This window comes from Drosophila simulans, chromosome 3L, assembly GCF_016746395.2.
Source record: "Drosophila simulans strain w501 chromosome 3L, Prin_Dsim_3.1, whole genome shotgun sequence".
NCBI classification, from domain to species: Eukaryota; Metazoa; Arthropoda; class Insecta; order Diptera; family Drosophilidae; genus Drosophila; species Drosophila simulans.
In genome coordinates, this window is record NC_052522.2 from 11339285 (window position 1) to 11362193 (window position 22909).

At 40.2% G+C, this 22909-nt stretch overlaps 8 protein-coding genes across 11 annotated transcripts in view; 2 read left to right on the plus strand and 6 right to left on the minus strand.

The window, feature by feature from the left end:
- Window positions 1-13179, minus strand: part of LOC6737670 (MOB kinase activator-like 2) — a 39158-nt gene extending 25979 nt beyond the window's left edge. Inside the window, exon 1 of one of the 3 annotated variants that reach the window (XM_016169770.3) lies at window positions 12817-13179. In XM_016169770.3, coding sequence (XP_016031432.1) covers window positions 12817-12821 — 5 coding nt within the window. In that variant the 5' untranslated portion in view covers window positions 12822-13179. Of the gene's footprint in view, window positions 1-3498; window positions 3840-9161; window positions 9655-12816 lie in introns of those variants that run through there. The other 2 variants (XM_016169768.3, XM_039293956.2) reach the window with 2 other exon arrangements.
- Window positions 13180-13547: 368 nt separating this feature from the next.
- On the plus strand, window positions 13548-14504 carry LOC6737671 (mitochondrial import inner membrane translocase subunit TIM14). 2 transcript variants are annotated; one of them, XM_016171314.3, is made up of 3 exons: window positions 13548-13656; window positions 13779-14018; window positions 14155-14504. In XM_016171314.3, the coding sequence occupies exons 1-3, from the start codon at window positions 13654-13656 to the stop codon at window positions 14266-14268; spliced, it is 357 nt and encodes a 118-aa protein (XP_016031433.1). In that variant the 5' UTR covers window positions 13548-13653; the 3' UTR covers window positions 14269-14504. The 2 variants fall into 2 exon arrangements, with proteins under 2 accessions (XP_016031433.1, XP_002084503.1); XM_002084467.4 differs by having other exon boundaries at window positions 13653-14018.
- LOC27209171 lies at window positions 14205-14825 on the minus strand. The gene is made up of 2 exons (XM_039293960.1): window positions 14738-14825; window positions 14205-14674 (listed from the first exon to the last, which is right to left on the minus strand). The coding sequence occupies exons 1-2, from the start codon at window positions 14823-14825 to the stop codon at window positions 14544-14546; spliced, it is 219 nt and encodes a 72-aa protein (XP_039149894.1). The 3' UTR covers window positions 14205-14543.
- A 726-nt stretch (window positions 14826-15551) lies between these two features.
- On the plus strand, window positions 15552-16019 carry LOC27206293 (protein new-glue 1). Its single transcript, XM_016171315.3, has one exon. It carries the CDS (start codon window positions 15603-15605, stop codon window positions 15900-15902), a length of 300 nt encoding a protein of 99 aa, XP_016031434.1. The 5' UTR covers window positions 15552-15602; the 3' UTR covers window positions 15903-16019.
- Window positions 16020-16123: 104 nt separating this feature from the next.
- Window positions 16124-17991, minus strand: LOC6737673 (EF-hand domain-containing family member B). The gene is made up of 3 exons (XM_002084469.4): window positions 17404-17991; window positions 17168-17341; window positions 16124-17109 (listed from the first exon to the last, which is right to left on the minus strand). The coding sequence occupies exons 1-3, from the start codon at window positions 17910-17912 to the stop codon at window positions 16203-16205; spliced, it is 1590 nt and encodes a 529-aa protein (XP_002084505.2). The 5' UTR covers window positions 17913-17991; the 3' UTR covers window positions 16124-16202.
- Window positions 17992-18041: 50 nt separating this feature from the next.
- Window positions 18042-20155, minus strand: LOC6737674. Its single transcript, XM_002084470.4, has 3 exons — window positions 19529-20155; window positions 19123-19299; window positions 18042-18924 (listed from the first exon to the last, which is right to left on the minus strand). Exons 1-3 carry the CDS (start codon window positions 20038-20040, stop codon window positions 18120-18122), a joined length of 1494 nt encoding a protein of 497 aa, XP_002084506.1. The 5' UTR covers window positions 20041-20155; the 3' UTR covers window positions 18042-18119.
- Window positions 20156-20248: 93 nt separating this feature from the next.
- On the minus strand, window positions 20249-20737 carry LOC27209021 (protein new-glue 3). The gene has a single exon (XM_016184546.3). It carries the CDS (start codon window positions 20643-20645, stop codon window positions 20376-20378), a length of 270 nt encoding a protein of 89 aa, XP_016031438.1. The 5' UTR covers window positions 20646-20737; the 3' UTR covers window positions 20249-20375.
- Window positions 20738-21491: 754 nt separating this feature from the next.
- Window positions 21492-21874, minus strand: LOC6737675 (protein new-glue 3). The gene has a single exon (XM_002084471.3). The coding sequence runs from the start codon at window positions 21774-21776 to the stop codon at window positions 21507-21509; it is 270 nt and encodes an 89-aa protein (XP_002084507.1). The 5' UTR covers window positions 21777-21874; the 3' UTR covers window positions 21492-21506.
- Between the last annotated feature and the right edge of the window lie 1035 nt (window positions 21875-22909).

The window sequence follows — 22909 nt, forward strand, 5'->3', positions numbered from 1 at the left end:
TTCGTTTTTTTTAAGTTTTTTTTTGCTTTCACCGTTTTAGCCAGACTAAAAAAGTGACGGCTAGCAATTATTTGGGAGGCCTGGTGGCAAGTGTATAAATGTATCTCGAAATAATCTCGCAGAAATGGCTGCACACGCGTGCAATTAGCGGCGCGTGTTTTGCAGTGGGGAAAGGTGAGCGAAGGAGGCATAAAGTGCCTTTTGTGTGACGGAAACATTTTGCAAATTTTCACTAGCCGCTGCACTGTGCGAATGTATGTACATATATACATATTCGTTATGTATAAAATATGAACACATGCACATGTATTCGCGTTTATTTTGGGAAGCTTTTAGTGGCAGCCAGCACAAAAAAAAGGACTAGAAAGCGGGAAAAAGGCAAAAAAAAAAAGGAGGAAAACCAAACACGGGCTGGGAAAATGCCTATGAAGGCAATGCCGACAGCTGAATAATAAATTTAGCACGGGTCTTCGATTTTTCCGATTTCACATCGCTTGCTCGCTTTCGATTTGGTTCGCTTCGGTTTCGTGGCTAACACAACCAACAGCTGACATTGACACTTTTCGTGTGGCCTGGCGGCGCAGAAAAATCGTTTAAGGTTATTTATAAAAGCAAAAAAAAATATCGAACAGTCCCGAAAACACAGAGATACATCAGCCAAACAGGCAGAAATTTGCCCTGTCATAGTTAAATATTCGCTTGAATGCGAATTTGCTAACGCACTGCAGCTGAAATTCATCTTAGCCAACTTAGTATTGTCATAATGTATCTGAATTGATTCGAAATCATAGAAAAGGGTATATTATATAAGAATTAAAAGGCATTATTTCTATAGATATGAGAATTTCGTTACTTTCAGATCAAGCTTGTTCTGTAATTAAAATAAATGTCGAAAAACTGCATTTGTGATTCTAAATTTCAACTTAACGAAACAAATATCCCAAATTTCTCATGAAACTCTTTGGTTTAAGCTACACAAAACTTTTAATTACTAGGAAGCCAATAAAATGGTCTGAAGTGCGTGCTAAAAAAAAAAAGTACGAAAATCGAAAGATGACAGAAAAGGGGTTAATGCCTATTGTTTTGTTTATTCAGCTCGAAACCAGCTACTGATTCCAATATCCGAATGCTCAATTTCCGCGTCGCTGTCGCACTTAACCTTCAACTCGCATTGAAGCCAATTTGCTGACTCTGGTGTCTTGCCCCCCGAACGAGTATTTGTCTTTTGTGCCCCCCTTCTAGTTTCGTTTTCACACCTCCGCACACAGAACAACTGGCGCCCCATCAAATTCAAATTTATGATGTGATTCTAGCAACGCGACGACGACTGTCTTTTTCTTGGATTGCCCATTGCTCGCGTTTTGAATGAGCTTAATTGTTGCCGATTTGAGTGTGCTTTTCATGTATATGCAGCACACCCCGTTAAAGGTCAAACGAGCGATTGGCAAAGTCGAGAGCAGAAAAAAAAAATTAAAAAAGAAAAAAAAAATAGAAACCGAAACCGAAAAAGAAACCCCCTTCGCTCGCCAGAAAAGCTGGAGAATTATGTCTATGTCCACTAACGAAAGAAATGAAAACGAGTTCCACAACTGGCAAACGACGAGCAGGAAGGCGACAGCAAATATGGAGGAAAGGGAGATAGAAGCTGTACGGTGACGTGAGATGTGCGATGCACATGCAATGGATGACATGATATACATAGTAGATAGGTGTATCTCCGTACCCCCACCACCATACCCCATACCCCATGCCAAGCCGTACAAAACCCATCCATATATCTCCGAGCTGGTTTGGGTTGTTCTGTTCCGTTCGCTTCAGTTTGGTTTGGTTCGGTTTGGATGAACTGACCGGCGGGCAGGCAGAGCAGCATCGCATCATACGTACATATATGGCATAACGGTTCGGTGGAAAGGCGCAGAGAAGTTTTCGGGTCGCTAACTAACCCAGTTACCAGAGATTCATCCGACAGCGCTTATAACTGTGACTATCCTTTTCATATGGGTTAAACGATCGATTGAGATACACGGCGAAAATCGAATGGAAATAGGCCCACCAACAGAACCGAAATGCATATGTATGAACCCGATTAAATGCGCTTGCTTAGTTACTAAATTAGTATCTATACGATTTTGCTGGAATTGCTTAATGGGGAAAAACCGTGAGAAAAGTGTTTCATAACGGGGGAAAACGTTCAATAGCAAAAGGTACATAGATACTATTAAATATCGAACTAAAATGGCTAGTTGGGATTAATATCATAGTGCTTCTTTCTAATTAGTTCCTGAGCTTACGTAAATCCTTAACATCCGCAAGGCCTACACAGAAAACGAATCGAAATCGGTTAGATAATATCGCACCACAAAGGCTTGGATCAATTTCATTTCCTCTGCCTTCCGCAAAAGTGTCCATGGCAATTCAACTATGGGAATCCGCAACTAATTCCAGTTGGTTTTGCAATTTTTAGCATGACCTCAAAAAATCGATGGATAGCCTAGCGCATTTGAGGACCCAAAGGGTTGGCGAGGGGCAGCGGTAGGGAGGCGGGGGGGCGCCTAACGGAAGGTGTGAGAAATAACAAGCTGCTGGTTGAGCCACTCGTAACTGTTGTTTTCTCAGCGTATTGAACACGTAGGCGTCAACGGGGTTGACAAAAAGTAGGGAAAAACGCAACCAGGATGTGCACGGTAAAAAGAGGAAATTCTCTAGATCCAATAAGATATTAAGATTCCCATTGTTTTTATTTTTATAAGGTTTTAAAAGGCAGTTTTAATAAGGATATATTCTATAAGAACTTTTCTTTTAATAGTTATTGTAAAAACTATCAAATGAACCCTAACAATACCCCCATTTCTTGCTGTGTGGCAGAGAAAACACCTGACAATGAGTTGAGAGTGAGGGGGCGGCAAAAAGGGAGGGTTGAGGGTTGCTGGGCAGACAACCAGACAGACGGACGAACAGACAGGAAGCCCGTGAGGAAGGAAGTTCCTGCCGCTGCGGCAAAGGAAGTGGTTAAAACAATATGGCAGTGGAGGAAAAAGTAGTGGTGGAGTGGCAGTGGCAGTGGCACACCAAGCAACATTGTGAATGCCCAATGTACCGTTGTTGTTGCTGCCGCTGCTGCTGGAGTAGCAGCATTGCAGTTGTTGCTGGTGTGCCAATTCTAAGCGCTGCATTGGCAACAGTCGCGCTTCGCCGGTTTCGCAACTGAACTCTCAGCTGCTATTGCTCCTCTGCAGTTAGTTGCTGTTGCTTCTGCTGCTGCTGCATTGCGCGTAATCAGTGAAGCAACAAACCGTGGCAGCTAGCTGCAACAGCAACAATAACACGCCAGCAGTCGCGGCTCTGAGGAAAAACTTGAATGCAGTTTTTCGCAGCGAATGACACAGTTTCACACCAGCACGGGAAACACTAGCACACATACACACACAGAGAAGCACTTCTTTTCTTTCTTTTTTTTTTTTTTTTTGTTGTTGGAGAACAGACTCCTTTTCGGCTTACATTTGTTCCCCTTTTCGGGATATCAGTTTGTATTGGTATGCGATTTTATTTCACAATCTAGCATAGCATTTCACGTTGGCAATCGATGTTGCAAATGTTGCTGTTTTGCTTTTAACTGCGACGCGATGCGATGCGGCGCGATGATGATGTGTGGTTGCAACCGACGGCGGCGCCTCGAAAAACAATGTCAAATAATGACGCGGCGACATCAACAGTCCACCATTGACGACGACCTGCAACCGCTCGAGCGACCAAGCGTGCCAAAGGAAATTTCTACACTGAGCCAAGCCGTCCGTCTTTGACTGACTGCTGCTCGTTCGGCTGGCAACAGCAACAGCAACACATACACATACACAGCGGCAACATCACACTCACGCAAGTAAGGAGAGAAAAAAGGCAGCAAAAAGCAGAAACAGAAAACTGGCAACGAAAGCAGAGCACACAGTAAAGATGAAGTGGTTGCTGTTGTTGTTGTTGCTGCTGTCTCGCACACCAACAGCAACATTTGCTCTCCGCTCGAGCGAGAGGAAGAGAGATGGAGGTATCAAATACCAGCTGAGCGGGAGAGAGCAGCGCGTGTACGTGTTTTGCATACAAATGCGCCACTCAAGCGAGACACGCACATCTATACAGTTTTCGACCACTTGTTTGACTGCTTTGGCTTTAGCCCTCTCTCTTCTACGCTCTCTTGCATCAGCTGAGCGCTCATGTGTTGATGCTCAGCAGCTGACTGCGCTGGCGTTGCCACATGGTCGGTAACAAGAGAACTTGGCCAAGTGGCCGTAGAATAGTAGCAGAATCTACTACTTTTTTTTTAAGGCATTGAACAAACCAAGTGATAACTCTATAAATAACAATTAGAAATCAATTTTCCACGAAAAGGATAATTGTACTGTTTGTATGAAACCTTTAAATAGATTTCCCATAAATATATTGCCATTGTTTATTCATTAACACATGGTTTTAATGATCACAGGTAAACGAAATAAATTCGGGCAATTTAATGGCTAAAAAATTTCGTACAATTGACGCAAACATCACATCACTTATGTACTTTTACCAAGAACGCTAATTGGCTTGATAACAATCGGTTCAACTAAAACATCATAGTATTATTAAAGCGCTAAACATTTATTTAATACGTCCAGTTGCGTAAGTTGCGTCCTAAGCATGTTATTATTTTTTTCTCAGCTAAAATTAATGCTCCAATTGAGTTTAACAAATTACCTGGGATTTGGGCAAGCTCCTTCAAACAGAAATACATAAAAACGTAGTTTGATATTTTACTCACCTGAAAGAAAAACAGAAAATTGAGGATTAAAGATATATTCCAATTTGTTATTCTCGAAGGTAAGGACCTCCAGCTACGTGGTTCTTATCAATGAAGTGACCCCAAGCCCGCATGAAATAGCTCCTCCTCTGGCCATCAAACCTCTCCCCGGGGAGTAATTATCACGCTCTTTTTCGGCCAGGAAGAAATAAAATCGGTAATCAAATAGAATGGAGCGTTAGAGGAAAACCGAAGAACACAGGAACTGCATTTGCTGCCTAACTTACACAGAATCTAGACCCGAATAAGAAAACATAATATAAACGCATCGTCATTCTGCGTAAATAAAGTCGAAAACAGGAACACGCAATGCACTTAGAAAAATTTGGTGTTCATTAAGCGATGAACTAAAAAGAATGATTGACTAAACACAAAACAGTACCAACACACATAAATTAATTTTATATTTTTTAATTTACCAGCAAACTGCATGAATACACTGTTTTTTTTGAGTGTATCCCAAAACAGCTGTCCATTGACGAGCTGAAGAAAAACAAGAACAAATAGGAATAGGGGGAGAAAAGGTGAGAAGCGGATAGAGGAAAAGGAATCTTGGCAGCAGAGAACGCGCACCTGTGACCGCCCGCAATGCAACCGAAACGGCGGCAAGTTCATTTGCACCACATCAAAATTTCATCCACACTATGCTGCACACACACACTCATGTAATGAAACATCTGATCAGTACCGCCGTCTCTATGGCCCTCTCTTTCCACCCACACAGCACCCATCTCACTTGCTCCAAAGGTGGAAACGCTCGGCTGCTTTCTAGCGGTTCAACTACTGCCATTTGCCATTACTCGAATTGCTTTGTGCCCATTACTTATGGCAGCGACTGTTGCAGTCGAACAGCAAAAACGGCACACGATCGCGATCTGCGGATGTGCGGATCTTGCGGCAAGAAGGTTGGAAAATGCTAAATGGTTGTGAACAGAGTTTACAGAGACCACCAGGCTTCAAAACAATTAAATACAACATTTTATAGGACATTTCAAGACATATGTTGACTTCTTTTAAAAGTTAGATGACAGTTTCGATCAGTTTGATACAAAGACAAAGATAAATAATTTTAAACTAAGCGAAGTTTAAGTGCATAAAACACAGGGCACGTGTGATTTATACCTTTAGTTATATCCTTATGCTCCCAATAAACAGCAAAAACAAAAAAAGCATAAAGAAGGGCTCCCATGGCTTATAAAAGTTCAAACAATGTGCCGCAAAAGTTCATAAACTTTACATATTTATACTAGGTACGTTGAACAATGAACATATTCTTTTAAAGCAAAAATTTTATTTATATTTACGCTGGAAGCAGATAATTTAATGTTGGCTTTGGGCGATAATAAATAAGAACGTGCTACAGCAAACAAGCAAATGCACTTTAAGTTAATTTAATTAAACTTAAACACTTCAATTCTTTTATATTTATAAGATATATATTTTATATATATTTATATTTATCATTTTATAAGATTATTGTTAGCATAGCAAATATATACTTTCATATCTTTTATCCATAATTGCTGAATGCTTTTATCGTAGCTATGCTAATTTCTTCTTAATTGTTCAGTAAGAATATTTTATATCAAAGTTGTACCGACACTAGTCTTCCATATGTTCAATTTTCCATATAAATATTAACTTGGCAAACACAACTTGGTTGTTGCTGCTTATCAATCTTAATATTTGATTTATGATTGCTTGCTGTTTGTTACTCCACCCCCCACAACTTCCCTACTTAATTGCAAAGTGAAAGAGTTAAGGAGATTGTTTCCTGGTGCTCGAGAAAAATAACAAACAAACAACACAGCTGCATGTGTATGCAAAGAAAATACAATTGTTCAAACTACTATCGCACATTACACTGAAAACATATGTATCAAACTTTTCAAGAATAAAACCCAATATATGTTGATTTTTGGCAAAAAATAGGTTTTTAAAGTTTCTAAGTTAAGTAAAAAAGGTGATTATATATATGTAAAAATTTTATAATTTACATAATTTATTTTGTCTCAAAAAATTCAACAAATAGTTCAAATTGTTCGTACAAATTAAGAAAATTTAAGTCCATAGTAATTACTCGAATATTTCTCTAAATTGTAAATTCTTGTTTATCAAATTTTTTTGTATCTGTGTACTTAGTTTAGTGTGATTTGTTTTTACTGCTGCCGTGCCTGCGATGTTGTTGTTTTTGTTGTTGTTATTACAGCTCGCTTATACGTTTCTAGTTTCGCTTGGGGCTACGATTCGAGGGGGTTGGTGCGGGGGGAGTGGCCCCACGAAGGGGGGCTCGATCTGGGCGGTGGGGCAGGGGGCGGGAGTTCCGTTTAGTCGGTCACGCCACCACATAAATAAGACGGAACAACAAAGCGTATCAAGATGTTGTTGCCAGCGTTACTGTAGTTACTGCGCTGTTGTTGTATCTGATGTTGCTGCTGCTACTCTAGTTGTTGTTGTTGTTAGTGCTGCTTCTGCGGGTCATGCGCAATGCCAATGACGTCAGATGTTGCCATCAAATTAGGAAATGCGCAAAAAAAGAGCCACAAAAAATGGCAAAACAATGAATTTGAATGAGCGCCACATAAACGAAAACACATACGCATAAACACACAGCGGTAGTTAAATTAATAGCAATGAAACAATTGGCGCTCGTTTTGTACACTACGCTTGAACTTAAGTGGTAGTAAGAACCATAAAAAATCTTTCCACCTAAAAAAAGTTGGTCAGCAGAGGTACAAGATAAATGGGTAACCTTGATAAAAAAGTCTTATACGTGATAAAAAAAATTTAAAGTAAAATAAAATTTTCTTTATCTTATTTTTTCTTTATTTTGGTGTGTAATTAAAATCGAATTTAAGTAAACAATTTATATAAATATATTTATAGATCCTAATTAAAGTGTGATAATAGTCATAGTTTGGTCTAGCTAATATATCCTACATTTCCTACATTTTTGAAAAGTGTCCTATATTTGTGCCCCCCACTGTACACTCAATATGCGTCTCGGACGTGGCGCTGTGAGATTTATGTGTCGCCGTTAAACGAAAGGGGGCGTGTGTAAATCGCGTCGGCGGTGGGCGGGGGAGGTTAATACCGAAATGCCAAACGTCTGGAGGTGTGAATCACCAGAGACCCAGCAGAGGAAACCTGCCTCCTGGTCGCGCCACCAAAGTTCGCCGGGGTTTCTCCGCAACATGGAAACCCTACAAGAACCGAAAACAAGCAGACCAAGGAAAACTGCGCCGCAAATTTAATAATTTATAAGACGGAGGGGTTGAAGTCGGGCCGGGAAATCCAATAACATAAAAAGAAAAGCGAAAACACCGATAGGCAGACGCAGAAATCAGCTGTTTGGCGAACTTTGCCCGCTGTGAGCACATGTGATGCGGCGAGGGAAACTGGAGGAAAATGAGCGAACTTCGAGTCGCAGAGAGTTTTCATCAAACGGAAAGAAAGAGAGAGAGAGAGAGGGAGTAAGAGAGAGAGAAAGAGGGTGAAAGTGTAATCATCAGCCAACTCACACACACACACACACACACCATTGCCTTGGGAAATTGCCTTGTCCCTAAACTAAACGAAGGCAAAAGAAACGACGCAGTTTTCGCGATTTTTCCAAGGCAATTAAGGGGCTGTCCAACATGAAAGAAAAACTATAAAGGCCGTCAAACATTTTGGCAGTTTCCATCAACCCATTAAGCAGAATAAACATCCTTTTTAAATAGACTGCAAATCGAATGCAACAAAGAGATTTTCACATTTGATTATCAAGCTATAAATATTTTCATTTCGTCAAAACAATATCTAAGAATTTTCCCGGAAAGGTTCAAAAAAAAGTGCGAAGATAAAGAAGTTTTGCATTGAATATTTACAAACGGCAAATAGAATCTGCAATAAATAATTCAAGCTGTGAACTTTCGATTAACGAAAATTCGGAGATAAAAGGGTCTGCTTCTTAATGGAATATTTAATTTCAAAGTGTTTGCACATTTTCCCATTGACTAGAAAACGTTAGCTGTATATATACTTTTTAAATATATTTTTTATAATAAATATTTATTTCTTTTCTATGTTTATAAGTCACAAAAGTAAAAATCTACTTTGTTTTGATTTTGTAGAATTTATTAATGAATTTATTATTGAACTACTGTAAATGCAAGGAAAATTATTATGATATTTTATGTGTTAATCGAAATAATCTGACATTTTGTAGCTTTAACATACTTTTTATATTCCTAAAATAAAAAACTATAAGGATTTCAGGATATATATTTGATTTCATGAATATATTAACTTGTCTTAGTGCCCTATTTAAATATAACTTGCCACTCCTTACCGACAGAAGCACGTGACGGTCTCCTCAACGTCCAGCGGGAGTGACAGTTGTCCTGCAGCCTGAGCACCCGTGCCACCTGTTCCCCCACCAGCGCCACCCGCTCCCCCGCCACCCGCGCCACCACCTGCTCCAGAGGCATTTCCCTTCCCGCCATTCTGGCCATTGGCATTCTGGCGCGGCACAGCGCGTCCGGGAATGTGACGCGAAGAGGCATGGAGGAAGGTGGCGGCGAAGGTCGACGACAGTGAGGAGTGCGAGCTCGAGGGGCGTGGCGTGGAGGCGGTGGGCGTTTGGGGGGCCGTCGAGGATCCATCGTTGGTGGCGTCGGCCAGGGGAACCGAGGAGTAGCGAACGAGGATCGCACGGCTAACGCGATTGCCGCCCGTTAGATTCGAAATGGCCCAGTTCATGGCCAGCGGAGAGTTTTGGCCAATGGAGGAAGACTAACTGGGGGAACTAAACGCTTCCGGCGCTCGACTGCAACTGAGCTGCTGTTGGCCGGTCCAAAAGGCAAAAGGGCCAGTGGAATGGTGGCCTTCCTCGCACATACTAAACATACACAATCTTCGGTTGCAGAAAATTGGTTTTGCCTAGTGATTTGAAGCCACGCCCCACAACTTGGCAAACTGGCTGTCTTTCTGTCAATCAATGGATTCCCCGTTTCTAAGGCTGCAAAAAATTGGCCAAGTGTCGCTTTTCTCTCTCGCTATTTATGCCTTTCCACACAGCGCATTTGTTTCACACATTTTTGCTGCAGTTTATTTGTAATTTTCCTTTTTCCTTCTTTTTTCCCCTCCCCCTGCACTTGCACCCGTTGCCGGCTAATTCAATTAGAGTTGTACTAAGTGCGCTTCAAGGCTGGCGGAATGCACACGCCGTCGTCGAAACAGCGAGGGTTGCTAATGAGGTATACTGCAAATTTACGACTACTTGCTCGCAATTACCCTATGCACATATACCATACCAGATTTTCGCTGGTGCAAAATTCAATTTCCCGAAAGAAAGGCTTTAATTGCCAAAGGTAAATTAGCAAAACAGAAACTTTACAAAGTTGTATTTATTTTAACATTTCATTTGCCTAATGTATACAGCTGGCAGACTACTACTTTATTTGCTTTAAAGGAATCATAAAGGTATTTATCGGAAAGAGCCAGGTTTAAAGCCCAAAAAATTGTTTTTTTTTTTTTAATAAATATTTATATGCCTTGAGTGCTCGTTTTCCCCAGTGGATGTGAAAGCCCTACTCGCTGGTAGAAAATCGATAGCTTTCCTCTTGCCACATTTTTAATTGTTATGCCTGCTCTAATGAAACCTCCCTCCGCTCCATTGGAGGGCGATGACGTCCGGCCCAGTCCGCCCAAAAAAAAAAAAAAAATTGGAACCCTTTCCCCGGATAAGTCCGTGTATCTCGGATGATGTTGTCCTCCGCCGGCAGAGCCATCAACTGATGTGTACTTTTCCCCTTTTTATTTTTATTTCCATTTTTTTTTTTGGTGTATGGGGTGTGACATGTGACACAATTTGTTTGTTCTTTGTTGCTCTCACATCGTTTGTTTTTTTTTGTGTTCCTTTGCCGCTTTGGATGCTGCGACAGTCCACAAAAGAGTGGCCCCCGTGTGTGTAAATATGTGCGGACATATATGGTATATATTGTGCCCTGTTATATAGATTCTACTAACGACTTTAGCATCTGGCGAAACACACACAAAAAAAAAAAGAGACACACGTAAGCATCAAATTGTCAGTGGGTTGTGCGGACTTAATTTATCTAGTTGACCAGGGGGCTTTTATTATGCCCTCCAGCCGCCAAATGTCTGTTTCTAATCAACTCGATTTCCGCAATTTGCCACCGCTCGATTTTCCTGTCTAATCACCAAATTGTGCTTAATTGTGTTTCTTTCTGGACTTTATGCCTTTAATTGGCGTTGTTTTCCAAGGGATAACATGCTAAAGACAAGGACTGACAACCCCTAACTAAGATGAAGTCAAATACAGTTGGCTATAATTAAAGGGTAAACTTAACAAGCTTATAAATACGTAATCTATGTAGAAATGCCAACCCAACTCCACGTCAAGAATTTTTAAATTATTTAAGTTACTCAATGTTAATGTGTTTTAGGATAAGTGGATAAACAATAATCAATGAAGAACTTTGAATTGTTTAAGCTTACAAATCCAAATAAAACTGAATATAAAACAAAAAGGTTGAAGTCGAAAATTAACTAAAAAGGTTACCTGGGTAACCAGGGTGGAAATCTTAAAGTTCTTTCCACAACTTCCAGAAAGGAACAATTTTGGTGATTTTCAACAACCACCCCAACATCTTGACCGGTTTTTACCTTCACAACCCTTATATCCTATCCACCTATTCCTTGAGATTTTCCTTTTCCTTATTAAAATTCCTTTAATTTTTATTATATCAAGGACTCAAGATGAAATCTTAAATAGTGGATGAAAGACACAAAATGGTAGTTTGCTATTTTTATGTGATGTTTCTTTTGAAAACTATCTTCGTGTTTCAAACCAAACATCTTTTGTACATTGGAACTGATTTTTATTGAATATAACCTGAATATATTTAAGGCTGGTTAATCAGAATACTTCATAAGTATTTTACATAGTTCCCAAATATTTCACACTCTTTGTTGTTGCATTCCACATTCTAGAACTAAATCGACGGCATTGTGGTAATGAAATTGGCAAGTTCATTAAACCTGCTCTTATCTCCAGAATTCCGACCCTGCTGCAAGGCATAAACAAAAGCAAAAGAAGGAGGAGGAGGAGGAGGAGGAGGAGGAGGAGAGGCAGAGAAGAGGCGGCGAAGACGAGCACGAAAATAAACGCAGTGCAATGCAATCAAAGTGCAGCGATGGCCTTGCGACTCCGATTCGTGGGAAGAAGAAGACGTCGCGGAGGACGATCACGCACACAAGCACACCGTACTCACTCACACTCACACATACGCATACACCTATGGATTTTCGTGTGGAGTCGGTGGTCAAGTAATACGAAACACTTGCGACTTGGTGACTTGGTAACCACATTTGAGAAATCGATAAAAAGCCCATTGATTTTCATATGCCCCAATCACAACAAAGAAATGCCTGACATGTAACTTTTTCGTGGAGTGAGTGTACTATGTACTGTCTACAAACACCGTCAAAATAATGGATTATATGTGTGGAGTAGGAGACAGAGAAAGGGTTTTATGTAAGAGATGCCACTGGAGCGTTACAGAAACACTAAATATAACACTATTTTATAGTGATAACATACATATACTTCGACTGCTTGCTTGAGTTCCTAAGTGGCAGACAGAGGTTCCTTCCTTGGGCAGTTAAGGGCCCTTTGCAGGGTATTTGGGCTTCTACGCCTGTGGCAAGTGCGACGAAAACAGAAATTTTCTGTCGGCGAAAATGCGAAACGAGGCCAATTGGCAAAAGGCCAAATGGCGACGAAAAAGAGCCGCAGAGGCAATAGCAGACGGCAAAAAGCAGAGGACATCGAAGACAAAGCGACGCAAGAGACCCACCAAGAGGTCAAAAAAAAAAAAAAAAAAAAAGCAGAAGAAATACCCTATATATCAGTTATTTTTTTCGGGACTAGCACTTCGAGCCATAGATTACATTGTCTTCAGTGGTGTAACGGTACTCACCCCATAAGCCAATCGACAGTGTCGCGCAGATATTCCGGAATTCGCTCCAGTTTGACGGCTGTGCTTGTCTCGGGAACTGCTAATTTTCCAAAAGTTTTTCCCCAGCTGAGGAGCTAACGCACACACTCTCGGCGACCGACGGACACAGACACACGGCACGCACGCACACACGCACGCTCACGATTAGCGGTACGCTGACGATCATTCACGCACGCCACCACGCCACAAGGATGTGGAGATCACCAATTTCGTAACTCTTACTTTCGTCAATCAATATTATTTGCTTTCCAAACTTTGCACATCAAAATTTTTCCTGCTTCTTCTTCACTTGTTTGTGCACTTTGTTGAGTCCCGTTATCGATGCGACCCGATTGTTATCGATAGGCAACGGCTGCGCACACTTTCGATAGCAGATGCGCCGATTTTGTGAGCAGGGTCTTAAAAATCACCGAATATCTGGAAATACCTAATTTTATCAGCCATGTTATGTATTTGCAGCTGCAAACTGTTTGTTATAAATGACCTTAATATCGTTATAAGAACTGCTTTTTTGAGCTTGCAGCCCTGGTTGTTGACAATCAGCTGGTTGGATGCAGAGTCGTAGTATATGGGGATTTGAAATGTATGCATTATAGTAATAATATAAATGCATCGTTCATACAAAGAATCCTTTTAGTTAGTATTTAACTTTAATTTCAACAGCATTAAACTAAAATCCTAATTAAATTAGCAATAATTTATTTGCATAGAGCGGCAACCCTGAGTCTATCGATAATACAACAGCTGACAGCAGGCCATGCACTTCCACTGATTTACAGCTGTTAAAATTACATAAAAATGGTACTGTGTTAAATCACATTGTTTTAGTTAAAAACAAACATAAAATATTGCGAATCTCTTCTGTTTCATAATATCAAATTGTCCGTGCGATGACGACCAATACGAATTATTCCATTCCAAAGGCGAGCTCCGTAATTCTGGCGGGTCTTGGCGTGGCCGCCGTGGGATTCGCCGGAAAGCACCTGATGCGCCGCATGCCACAGATGACCACCAAATTCAACGAGGCCCTCAAGAACCTGCCCAAATTCGATGCGGAGAGCATGGCCGCATCCAAATACTACAAGGGCGGCTTCGATCCCAAGATGAACAAGCGGGAGGCGTCCCTAATCTTAGGTGTCAGCCCCAGTGCGTCCAAGATAAAGGTACAATAAAGCTTGGAATCTCTCAGGCTTATTCACATCCAAGAAACTTGGAAAAACCGAAACTGAGTAGTTCCTGTGATCTTGGCTTTAAGACATTCAAATATACAAATATACTTATTCCAATATTTGTTTACAGATTAAGGACGCGCACAAGAAGATCATGCTGTTGAACCATCCGGATCGAGGAGGATCTCCCTATTTGGCGGCCAAGATCAACGAGGCCAAAGACTTTCTGGACAAAGCGAAGTAGTCATACTTTCCCCGCCATTCAGTGCAAATAAAGTAGTAGTTTGTGATTAGCATGTAAGCTGAAAGTCTTATGCGTTTTATTACGAGTTGAAATTACATTTTTGAGAATTATGTCCTGCTCCCAAGGAGTTGTTACTTCAAAAAACAGGACACTTTTTAATGTTTATTAACAGTTGAGGATGTTTATGCATATGTGTTGTGGCAATAAAATAGGAGAAGCATATCCACACGATTATATATGAATGAAAGAACGCTTATAGATTTCATAACTTATATTTAAGCGTATCTGATGTGAAGACATCCATATCCGAGTCCCAAGTAAGAGTGATTCGGAAGACAAACGCACCCGTACAGCCAACAGTGAATGAACCTAAACTTACAAGTTAGATGCTCTCCCAAATTACAATCTAAAATACAGCAAAATAAGTTTTAGTCCATGTTTTATATAGATACGTCTTAGGTTTGCTCACTATCACGCATTATTGGATTTTGCATGGCATATGTCACATTGATAAAGGCAGCGAGAAAAATTATAGCGAACTTTAAAACCGGCTCCATGTGGTTTCTTTTGATTTCAGCAAGTGATAGGGTCTACCTCCAATCATAAACTGATTACGTTTAAATGGATTTCTAGAAACTCAATATAGTTATGAAGTTCTACTCAGTTTCAGATGCACTTTAAAGCTTTAACGAAGTTCTAGGGAAATAAACATAGTAAAGCGACTTAAAAAAATTGAGTTGATTGCATGTTCAACTTTTTAAACAAGAATTTTATTTGTAAGTGCAGTTCTAGTCCAGAAAAATGATTATTTTGAAATACACCGATTTTTGTTTGTTTTTAGGCTGGTATTAAGTTAGAAAATAGAAAATGGTCAGTGATGTGATATGATTATAAACTAAATTTTATATCCATAACAAATTACTGTTGTACTTATTTTATTTTATTTTATTTTTAACATTTGAATTAAATTCGTAGTCCTTGAAATAAGCGCTCACTTTCCCCTTACAGTTAACATATTTGTTTTCAGAAGTTTAAACAGTCTATTATTAAAAAGTACGTAAACCAGCATATGAGTGCAGAAACAATTCTTCTATATTTAAACAAATGCTTTCAGGTAGACTTAATTTTTTTGCAAATTTTTGTTTACTCGACCCTGTTTTACTTGGTGTTCAGATTAGGTGACGCGTTAGGTTCTCACGCTGGATAGGAAAAGACCAGACTTTCGAGAGCCAGATCATAGTTTGCTCAGACCATTGTTGAAGAAGTATAAATAGTGCTGGCAAAGCACCAGAACAGCATCAGTTGATCACACTCAGTTCCCAGTCATCATCACAATGAAGTACTCCTGTGTTCTGCTCCTTTTGGCCACCGTCGCCTGTTTCCTGGTGAGCCTGTCCAGTGCCAGTACCACGACCACGACCACGACAGATGCCACCACCACAACGACCACCGCCTCGTCCTCGGACACCACCACCACCACAGCCTCGTCATCGGACACCACGACCACCACGGAAGCGTCCTCTTCCAAGAAGAAGAAGCACGTGACCCACTACAAGCGCAAGGTGCACCGCCCCAAGAAGATCAGGAAGATCCGCCGCAACAGGAACAGGAGGAACAGGAACCGCAGCGGTTAATCTGCTAGAAAAAATCCACAACCCCCTTCCCCGATACCCAAGATCCCGATACCCGATTCCCAACTAGCTTTATAATTTTACCTTACTTGCATTATGGCATCAATAAAATGATACTTTTAAAAATGATTCTTTTGTTTTGTCATATATGGACCAATTTAAGGATCAGGTTCTCAACTTTCGAACATATTAATACAAATTAAAAGTACAAGTAAATATTGTGCATTTATTACATTATTGACTGTGAAAAATCATACCTATTTGTACAAATCGCTTCTAAGAATATAAACCTAAATTGAATCCTCATTCAATGTTCTTCTTCATCTGAGCACGGAATTGTGCAACGGATGCCATTTCGTTTTGATCCTTCAGCTCATCCATTAGACTCAGCCAGATTGTTTGAAAGCCTTCCTTCGACACGATGTCCTTGAATATTCGTTCTATTTCATCCTTGCTACGCAATGCCTTGAAATCACTTGGCCATATGCCACATAAGGTAGGAAATTCTGGATTAATTACGTCGCCGACCCGTGTGTCATCCATGTCCTGTTGAATGGGCGTCTTATGCGAAGTTTTGTAGTCCCTGGACTGTGTTTCATCCATATCCTGTTGAATGGGCACCTTTTGGGGACTATTAAAGTCTTTGAAAGGTGCTGCATTCATGTCCTGTTTAATGGGCGTCTTTTTCGCAGTTTTGAAGTGCGGACCCTCTGGTGGTTTTTTCATCAAATCAGCACACAACTGACGATAGGCGGTATCGTGGTTGTACGTCACCTTTGGCATGGGTGTAATGGATCCAATCAAGGGCAGGGACTTCAGGATCGAAAGGAGATCGCATAGTTCCTCGTATTTCACCTTTTCCGAGCAGCATCCCTCGTCCACAAACAACTGAAAGTGGGACGCTGCGTTGCGAATCTTCTCCGCATCTGCCGGAATACTTAGCTTGTGCAACACTCTAATGATCTCGTCCAGTGGCAGTTGACGAAGCCCCTCCGGATCCTTTTTTCCAAGAGCCGAGATCACCTGGTTCATATTGAAGTCGTCCCGCTCCTGGAGCAATTTGCGCAACATATTTAGGTGACTCACTGCAATGGCCAATTTTTCAGACTTTATTGAGGGTGAAGTGTATTCTAGCAGAGATCGGACATCGGTTTCACGAGGCAGCGTGAGACCAAAGGTTATATTCTCGGGTATCTGGTAGGGATACCAGCTAAAGTGATGGAGGGTTTCAAAATAACCAAAAAAAGTAAGCTTTCCTTTAGACTTACGAATACTTTTTGCCCAAAGGTCCTTTAGTGCGATCGTCGATATCCTTTTGGGGTTTTTTGACTATTTTCAGGTGCTCCTCACCCTCCTCCAAGCAGTGTTTCATCTTGATACCAGACGGATCGACAGTCGGTGGGATACCGAAAGTGTTACATCGATTGAAGGGCTTTGAGTATCTAATCAAAAAGGTACAAGACATTATTCTATTGCAATATTGGCAGTGAAACACTCGACCGACCTGCGATTAATCTGTTCAGCGGGAAAGTAGTGATTATGACTGATAATGTGTTTATCGTGGAATTCGCCATACTCTCGATTGACCTGCTCGGCAGGTTTTGGTGGCAGAATGATAGAGTACAGGGAATCCTTGCAATCTGATTGGGAGATTTGCCCAAAGGTGTGACTCAAATTGGTCACATAGCTTGGTTTTGATTTAGTTTCTCTTGCCTCGCCCAAACCGGGCTTTTTATGGAACATATTCTCGCGAAATTTATTCTGAAGCTCCGCAAAGAGTCCCGGGTTCTCATTATTGAGAATGTCTCCAATTTGATGGGTGGGCAGCTTGGGAGTTCGTTTGGCTGGCTTGGGTCGGCTTCTACGGCACAGAGCCCTTATACGATCCTCCGCCTCCTCCTCCAAACTCACGACGAACAGACAGTCCTTGGCGCCATTAAATTGCACAGTGGATTCCAATCCTGCAGCCCGTATTCCAGGATTTCTTTCTATGTAACGACCAACGTTTGCCATCTGTACTGTTTTTAAAAAAAGAGCAGTGAGTATAAGATACTTTTATGTGTTTTGTGAATGTTTTGATATATTAGAATGTGATTACTCAGATTGCTCTTTAAGCCGACTTCTTTCTTAATTTGAAACTCATTTAACTAGTCATATGTTTTTTTTATTTTTATTTTCTCACCTACATGTTAATATTATGGAAAGTAATTTCACATTTTTTTATTTAGAAGAATGCATATCGTAGGTCATTTCAGCACGAAACTGTGCAACAGATGCCAATTCCTTCTGATCCTGATCATTGGTCTTCTTCCTTGCCATTATACGCTGCCAAATATTTTCGAACGCATCCTTGGAGACGATATTATCGAATATTCGCTCTAATTGATCCTTGCTCCGTGGCCAAGTCATGTCGCTGGGTCTGAGGCCAACTTTAATGGGCAGTTCCGGTTGTATGACATCCTTCACATGTGTGTTGACATCGTCCGTACGGTGAGCACTCCGGTTGGGCCAGTTACATTCCGGCGACACAGGTATATCTTTCACGCGATCCTTGCAGAGTTTGGTATACGTAGTTTCCTTGTTGTCTATGTTATCCGGAATATGGCCAATACATCCGACATTCGGCAGCGGTTGCTGGACGGAGAGTATACGGCAAAAGTGGTCGTAGTTCACCCGCTCCGTGGGACAGCCCTCGTCGAGAATCTTACCGAAGTGCGACAACATGGTACGGATTTTCTCCGCATCCACACGAATGTGCAGCTTGTACATGGTCCCAAGGATCTGCGAGAGAGGCAGGTGACCCGTATGCTCCTTGTCCTCTCTCTCCAGCGAAGCTATCAGATCCATCATGTAGAAGTCATTCCGCTTGTGAAGACTCTCACGCAGCCGGTTCAAGTAGGATAGAGCCATCACCAAGGTATTGTCCTCTTCACACGGCCTAATGTCCTCCAGCAACATTCTGATGGTGCACTTGTCCGTATGGGGACGATAGCCAAAGAACACGTCCGGCACTTTATCTAAGTATCTAGGTAAATTATGTTACTCGAATAAATTAATGAAATGCTTAGGCCTAATTTGCCACCATTTGCGCAAACAATAACTAACAATAACTTAAGTCAAGGTTGCAAAAATGTACTCTCTGACGTAAGCTTTACCATATTTTTGCACAGTTACGATCGAGTGGAATTTTTTTTTAAGATAGTGAAAAAGCTAGGGTACTCACTTTTCGTATTTTTTACCCAAAGGAGCTTTGGTTTTTTTAACATAATCCATCCATGGTTTTGAGACCACTGTTAAATGTTCGTCACCCTGCATTAAGCATTTCTTCATGGTCGAACCACTGTGCTCGGCGCCTTGCAAAACTCCATAGGTATTAGATCGATCAAAGGGCTTTCCATATCTACAAAATATTTTAAACTAGAATTAGAGCCAGCTTCATATACCTCAATATAATTTAATTTCATGCAGATAGTTTTCAAACTAAGAGACTAACTTGCGTAGAAACGGACAGACAAACGGACAAACTTACGGACAGACAGATAAACGGACAGACAGACGAACTATACCATACATATATTATATGGTGGAATGAGTATAAATATATACTTATGACTACACATACCACCCACCTGCGATTGATCTGCTCAGATGGAAAGTAATGGTTGTTACTAACGATGTGACCTTGATGAAATTCGGCGTATTCGCGATTAACCTGATCGACCGACTTTTTCGGCATTATAGTGCTATATAGAGTTTCCGCTGGAGGATTGGCGCGTCCGAAAGTATGACTCCAATTGGTGACATCATCGGGTTTCGAGTGCGTTGGCTGTATTTGTCCGGTTTTTCCAAACTTACAGTACATGTCCTCCAGGAACTTCTCCTTGAACACAGCCACACGTGACTTTTGGCCCTCACTGCTAAGAAGTTCGCCCATTTTGCTCTCCGGAAGAATTGGCGACAGTTTTCCGAAGGGCGGTGGCTTGTTTCTTCTGCACTGCAGTTCTATCTGATGCCGAATATCCTCCGACGGATGGGCAATGATCACGCAATCCTTGAAAGAAATCTTATCGTCCCCGAAGGAGGGCAATCCGGCAGCACGAAAGGCCCCATTCCTTTCGATAAAGTGTCCTTTGTTAGCCATTGCACACGGTCTGCTTATGTTTCCTATTTTTTTTTTTTTTTTATATCATGTATTGAGTTTTCTATGAGTGTCTTTTAAATTTGTAGGTGAGCTTGATTTCTTTGACATTTTGGATATGTTAAATTCAGTTTGGTACTTTCATCAAAGAAGGGTGGCTTTGTATGTGAGTATCGCAGGTAACCAAATTAAGAGATATAGTAGAAATCAATAAGTTTATGTGACTATAATCGGAAAGTTACTTTGGTTATTGAAGTAGTACGTATAAAAATAATAGTAACTGGATTATAGGTCTTGTTTATTGTTTTATTTTCTTCAAACTTGTTGATCTTAAGTCCTTAGTTCTTCCTGTGGGTCACAATCACGACGGTCTTGTGGCACCTCTTTGGGTGCTTGCACTTCCTCTTGGGGATGCGAGTGTGGCACCAGTTGTTGCCCCTCCAACAGCGCTTTTTGTGGGTGGAAGAGGCGGTTGTCGTCGTGGTTGTTGCTGCAGTGGTTGTTGTTGCCGCAGAGGTTGTTGTGGTGGCATCAGTTGTTGTAGTTGTAGCAGAGGAAGCCACCTGGATGGCCAGGGCAACAAGAGCAACCACGAAAAGGTACTTCATCTTGTATTGGATTGGGATTTTTGGAAACTGCCTTATCAAGGTGGATACAAAGGGTGTTGTGATCAACTCGAATGAATTAAAAGTCTTTTATAGTCGAATTTGGCTAACTTTGTGCCTTGTTTAGGGCTGGTAAATACATTTGCCAAATAATAATTCATGAAATGAATATATTGTTGTGAAGTTAAATATTTGTAATCCATATGAGCCCTCTTTCTATTGCTACCGAGATGTAAAGACAGCTGTGCCAACCCTACTACATTTTACCAATCCTAATCTGAAAATATTAAATGCCCAAATAAGTAATACATATGTTGGATTTTTTTTTATAAATTTAGAAGGTTATGGAAAATTTCGTTTAATTAAAGCATTAATTAAATGGTTCAATTTTTATTGTTGTTACGCTTGATTTATGCTTATTTTAGGTGTTTTGCTTAAGCCATGTAAACTTACTAAAGAATTCCTAAACTTTTCGATAAAAATAGCATTTCAGATTAAAAGGAAAGTATTATATTTGTTTTATATGCTTTATTGAAGTTTGTAGTATTCGAAAGATGCTTAGGTCTAGGATCCATATTTGTGTTAAATATATAGGATAGTGAAGTAGGCATATTTTAAGCATAATTGGGGTCATCTAAATTTAGAACAGCTTTTTACTTCACTTAAGAACTTCAGACTGCCACTGAGCTAATATAAATACAGATAAATAGTTTCAGATAACCAATTCCATTTTTGAAAATTTTGCATCCAGAAAATAAATACTTCGTTTAAGGAAAAAACTCAATTTTTTTACTTTTTTAAAATTTATTTTTGTACGGATAATATTGTTTTTATATCTGTTAAAACTGAATAGTCAAATGGATTTTAGTTCTTTCTGTGGGTCACAATGACGACGGTCTTGTGGCACCTCCTTGGGTGCTTGCACTTCCTCTTGGGGATGCGAGTGTGGCACCAGTTGTTGCCCCTCCAACAACGCTTTTTGTGGGTGGAAGAGGCGGTTGTCGTCGTGGTTGAAGCTGCAGTGGTTGTTGTTGCCGCAGAGGTTGTTGTGGTGGCATCAGTGGTTGTAGTTGTAGCAGAGGAAGCCACCTGGATGGCCAGGGCAACAAGGGCAACTACGAACAGGTACTTCATCTTGTTTTGTTGGAAATATTGGGAACTGATAATGGAATCAAAACCTTATCGCGGTGGTGCAAGCAAGTGTAGTGATTTAGTGAATTGCGATTAGGCTTTTATAGTAATCTGTTCAGTTCCGTAGATGCTGAAAACATTTGTACAGAAATATAAATCAAATTGATTTCCTCACAAAATGTGAACCTATCAATCAAAAGCTGTAAATATTTGCTACTTATATTTGTTTTAAAAACAGCTGCCACATGAAAACGAGCTATCAATTTCTTGGCTTAACAACTTGAATCAAAAATCGGTCAGCTTTTAAGCTTTAAATTGACTTTATCATATAAAATAAAGAAATTTTGGAAAGGTATTTTCTTCTTAATTTTTGGCATATCTATATCTTTATTGCACTTAAACTAGCTATGTAACGGGTATCTGATAGTCGAGAAACTTTATTATTTTTGTATATAAGTGGAACCCACAGAATCAATGATTTTAGAAAATGTTTTACTTTCGGCGGCTCAAGAGCTTATAGAAACTGAAGGTTCGTGTACCCGCTAAGGGTAAGGTAAATTATGTGTAAAATTGTTGTATCTACTTAAAAATATTGTTAAAAATTGATTTACATTTATTTAAAAAATAAAAAATAAAAATTTTAGGAAAATAAAACGGCCTTTTTTTGAATTTGTTTTTCTTTGCATGGACTTTTAATAAGTATTAAGTATCATTTATTTCGACTACGCGATTTATAAAAGTTAATAAAGATAGTAAATTAAACTTAATTGTTTTCTAATTAAATGGTAGTTAATAGTTAAATAATAGTAAGATAATATTGTTGACAGTTTTTATAAAATTTTAAAGAAAAATCTGAAAATATGGTCGAGTTAAATTAAATTTGCGTAAGATGTAAAACATATTAAGTTTCCCGATCAAAGAAACAGCACTTATCATATGCTTAGATTAAGTTAAGACAATCAAATTGACCCGAAAAGGATGGTACCAACCAAGCCCACCAAGCCATGTCCTTGCAGGAGGGAAGACAGGACTCGCCAGCAAAGAAATGGATGTTCTAAATCGGAAAAGGATCGTTGGAACGACACCTGTACTAATCAATGCGATTTCACTTCTGGGAAATCTATTTAAAGGAGAAG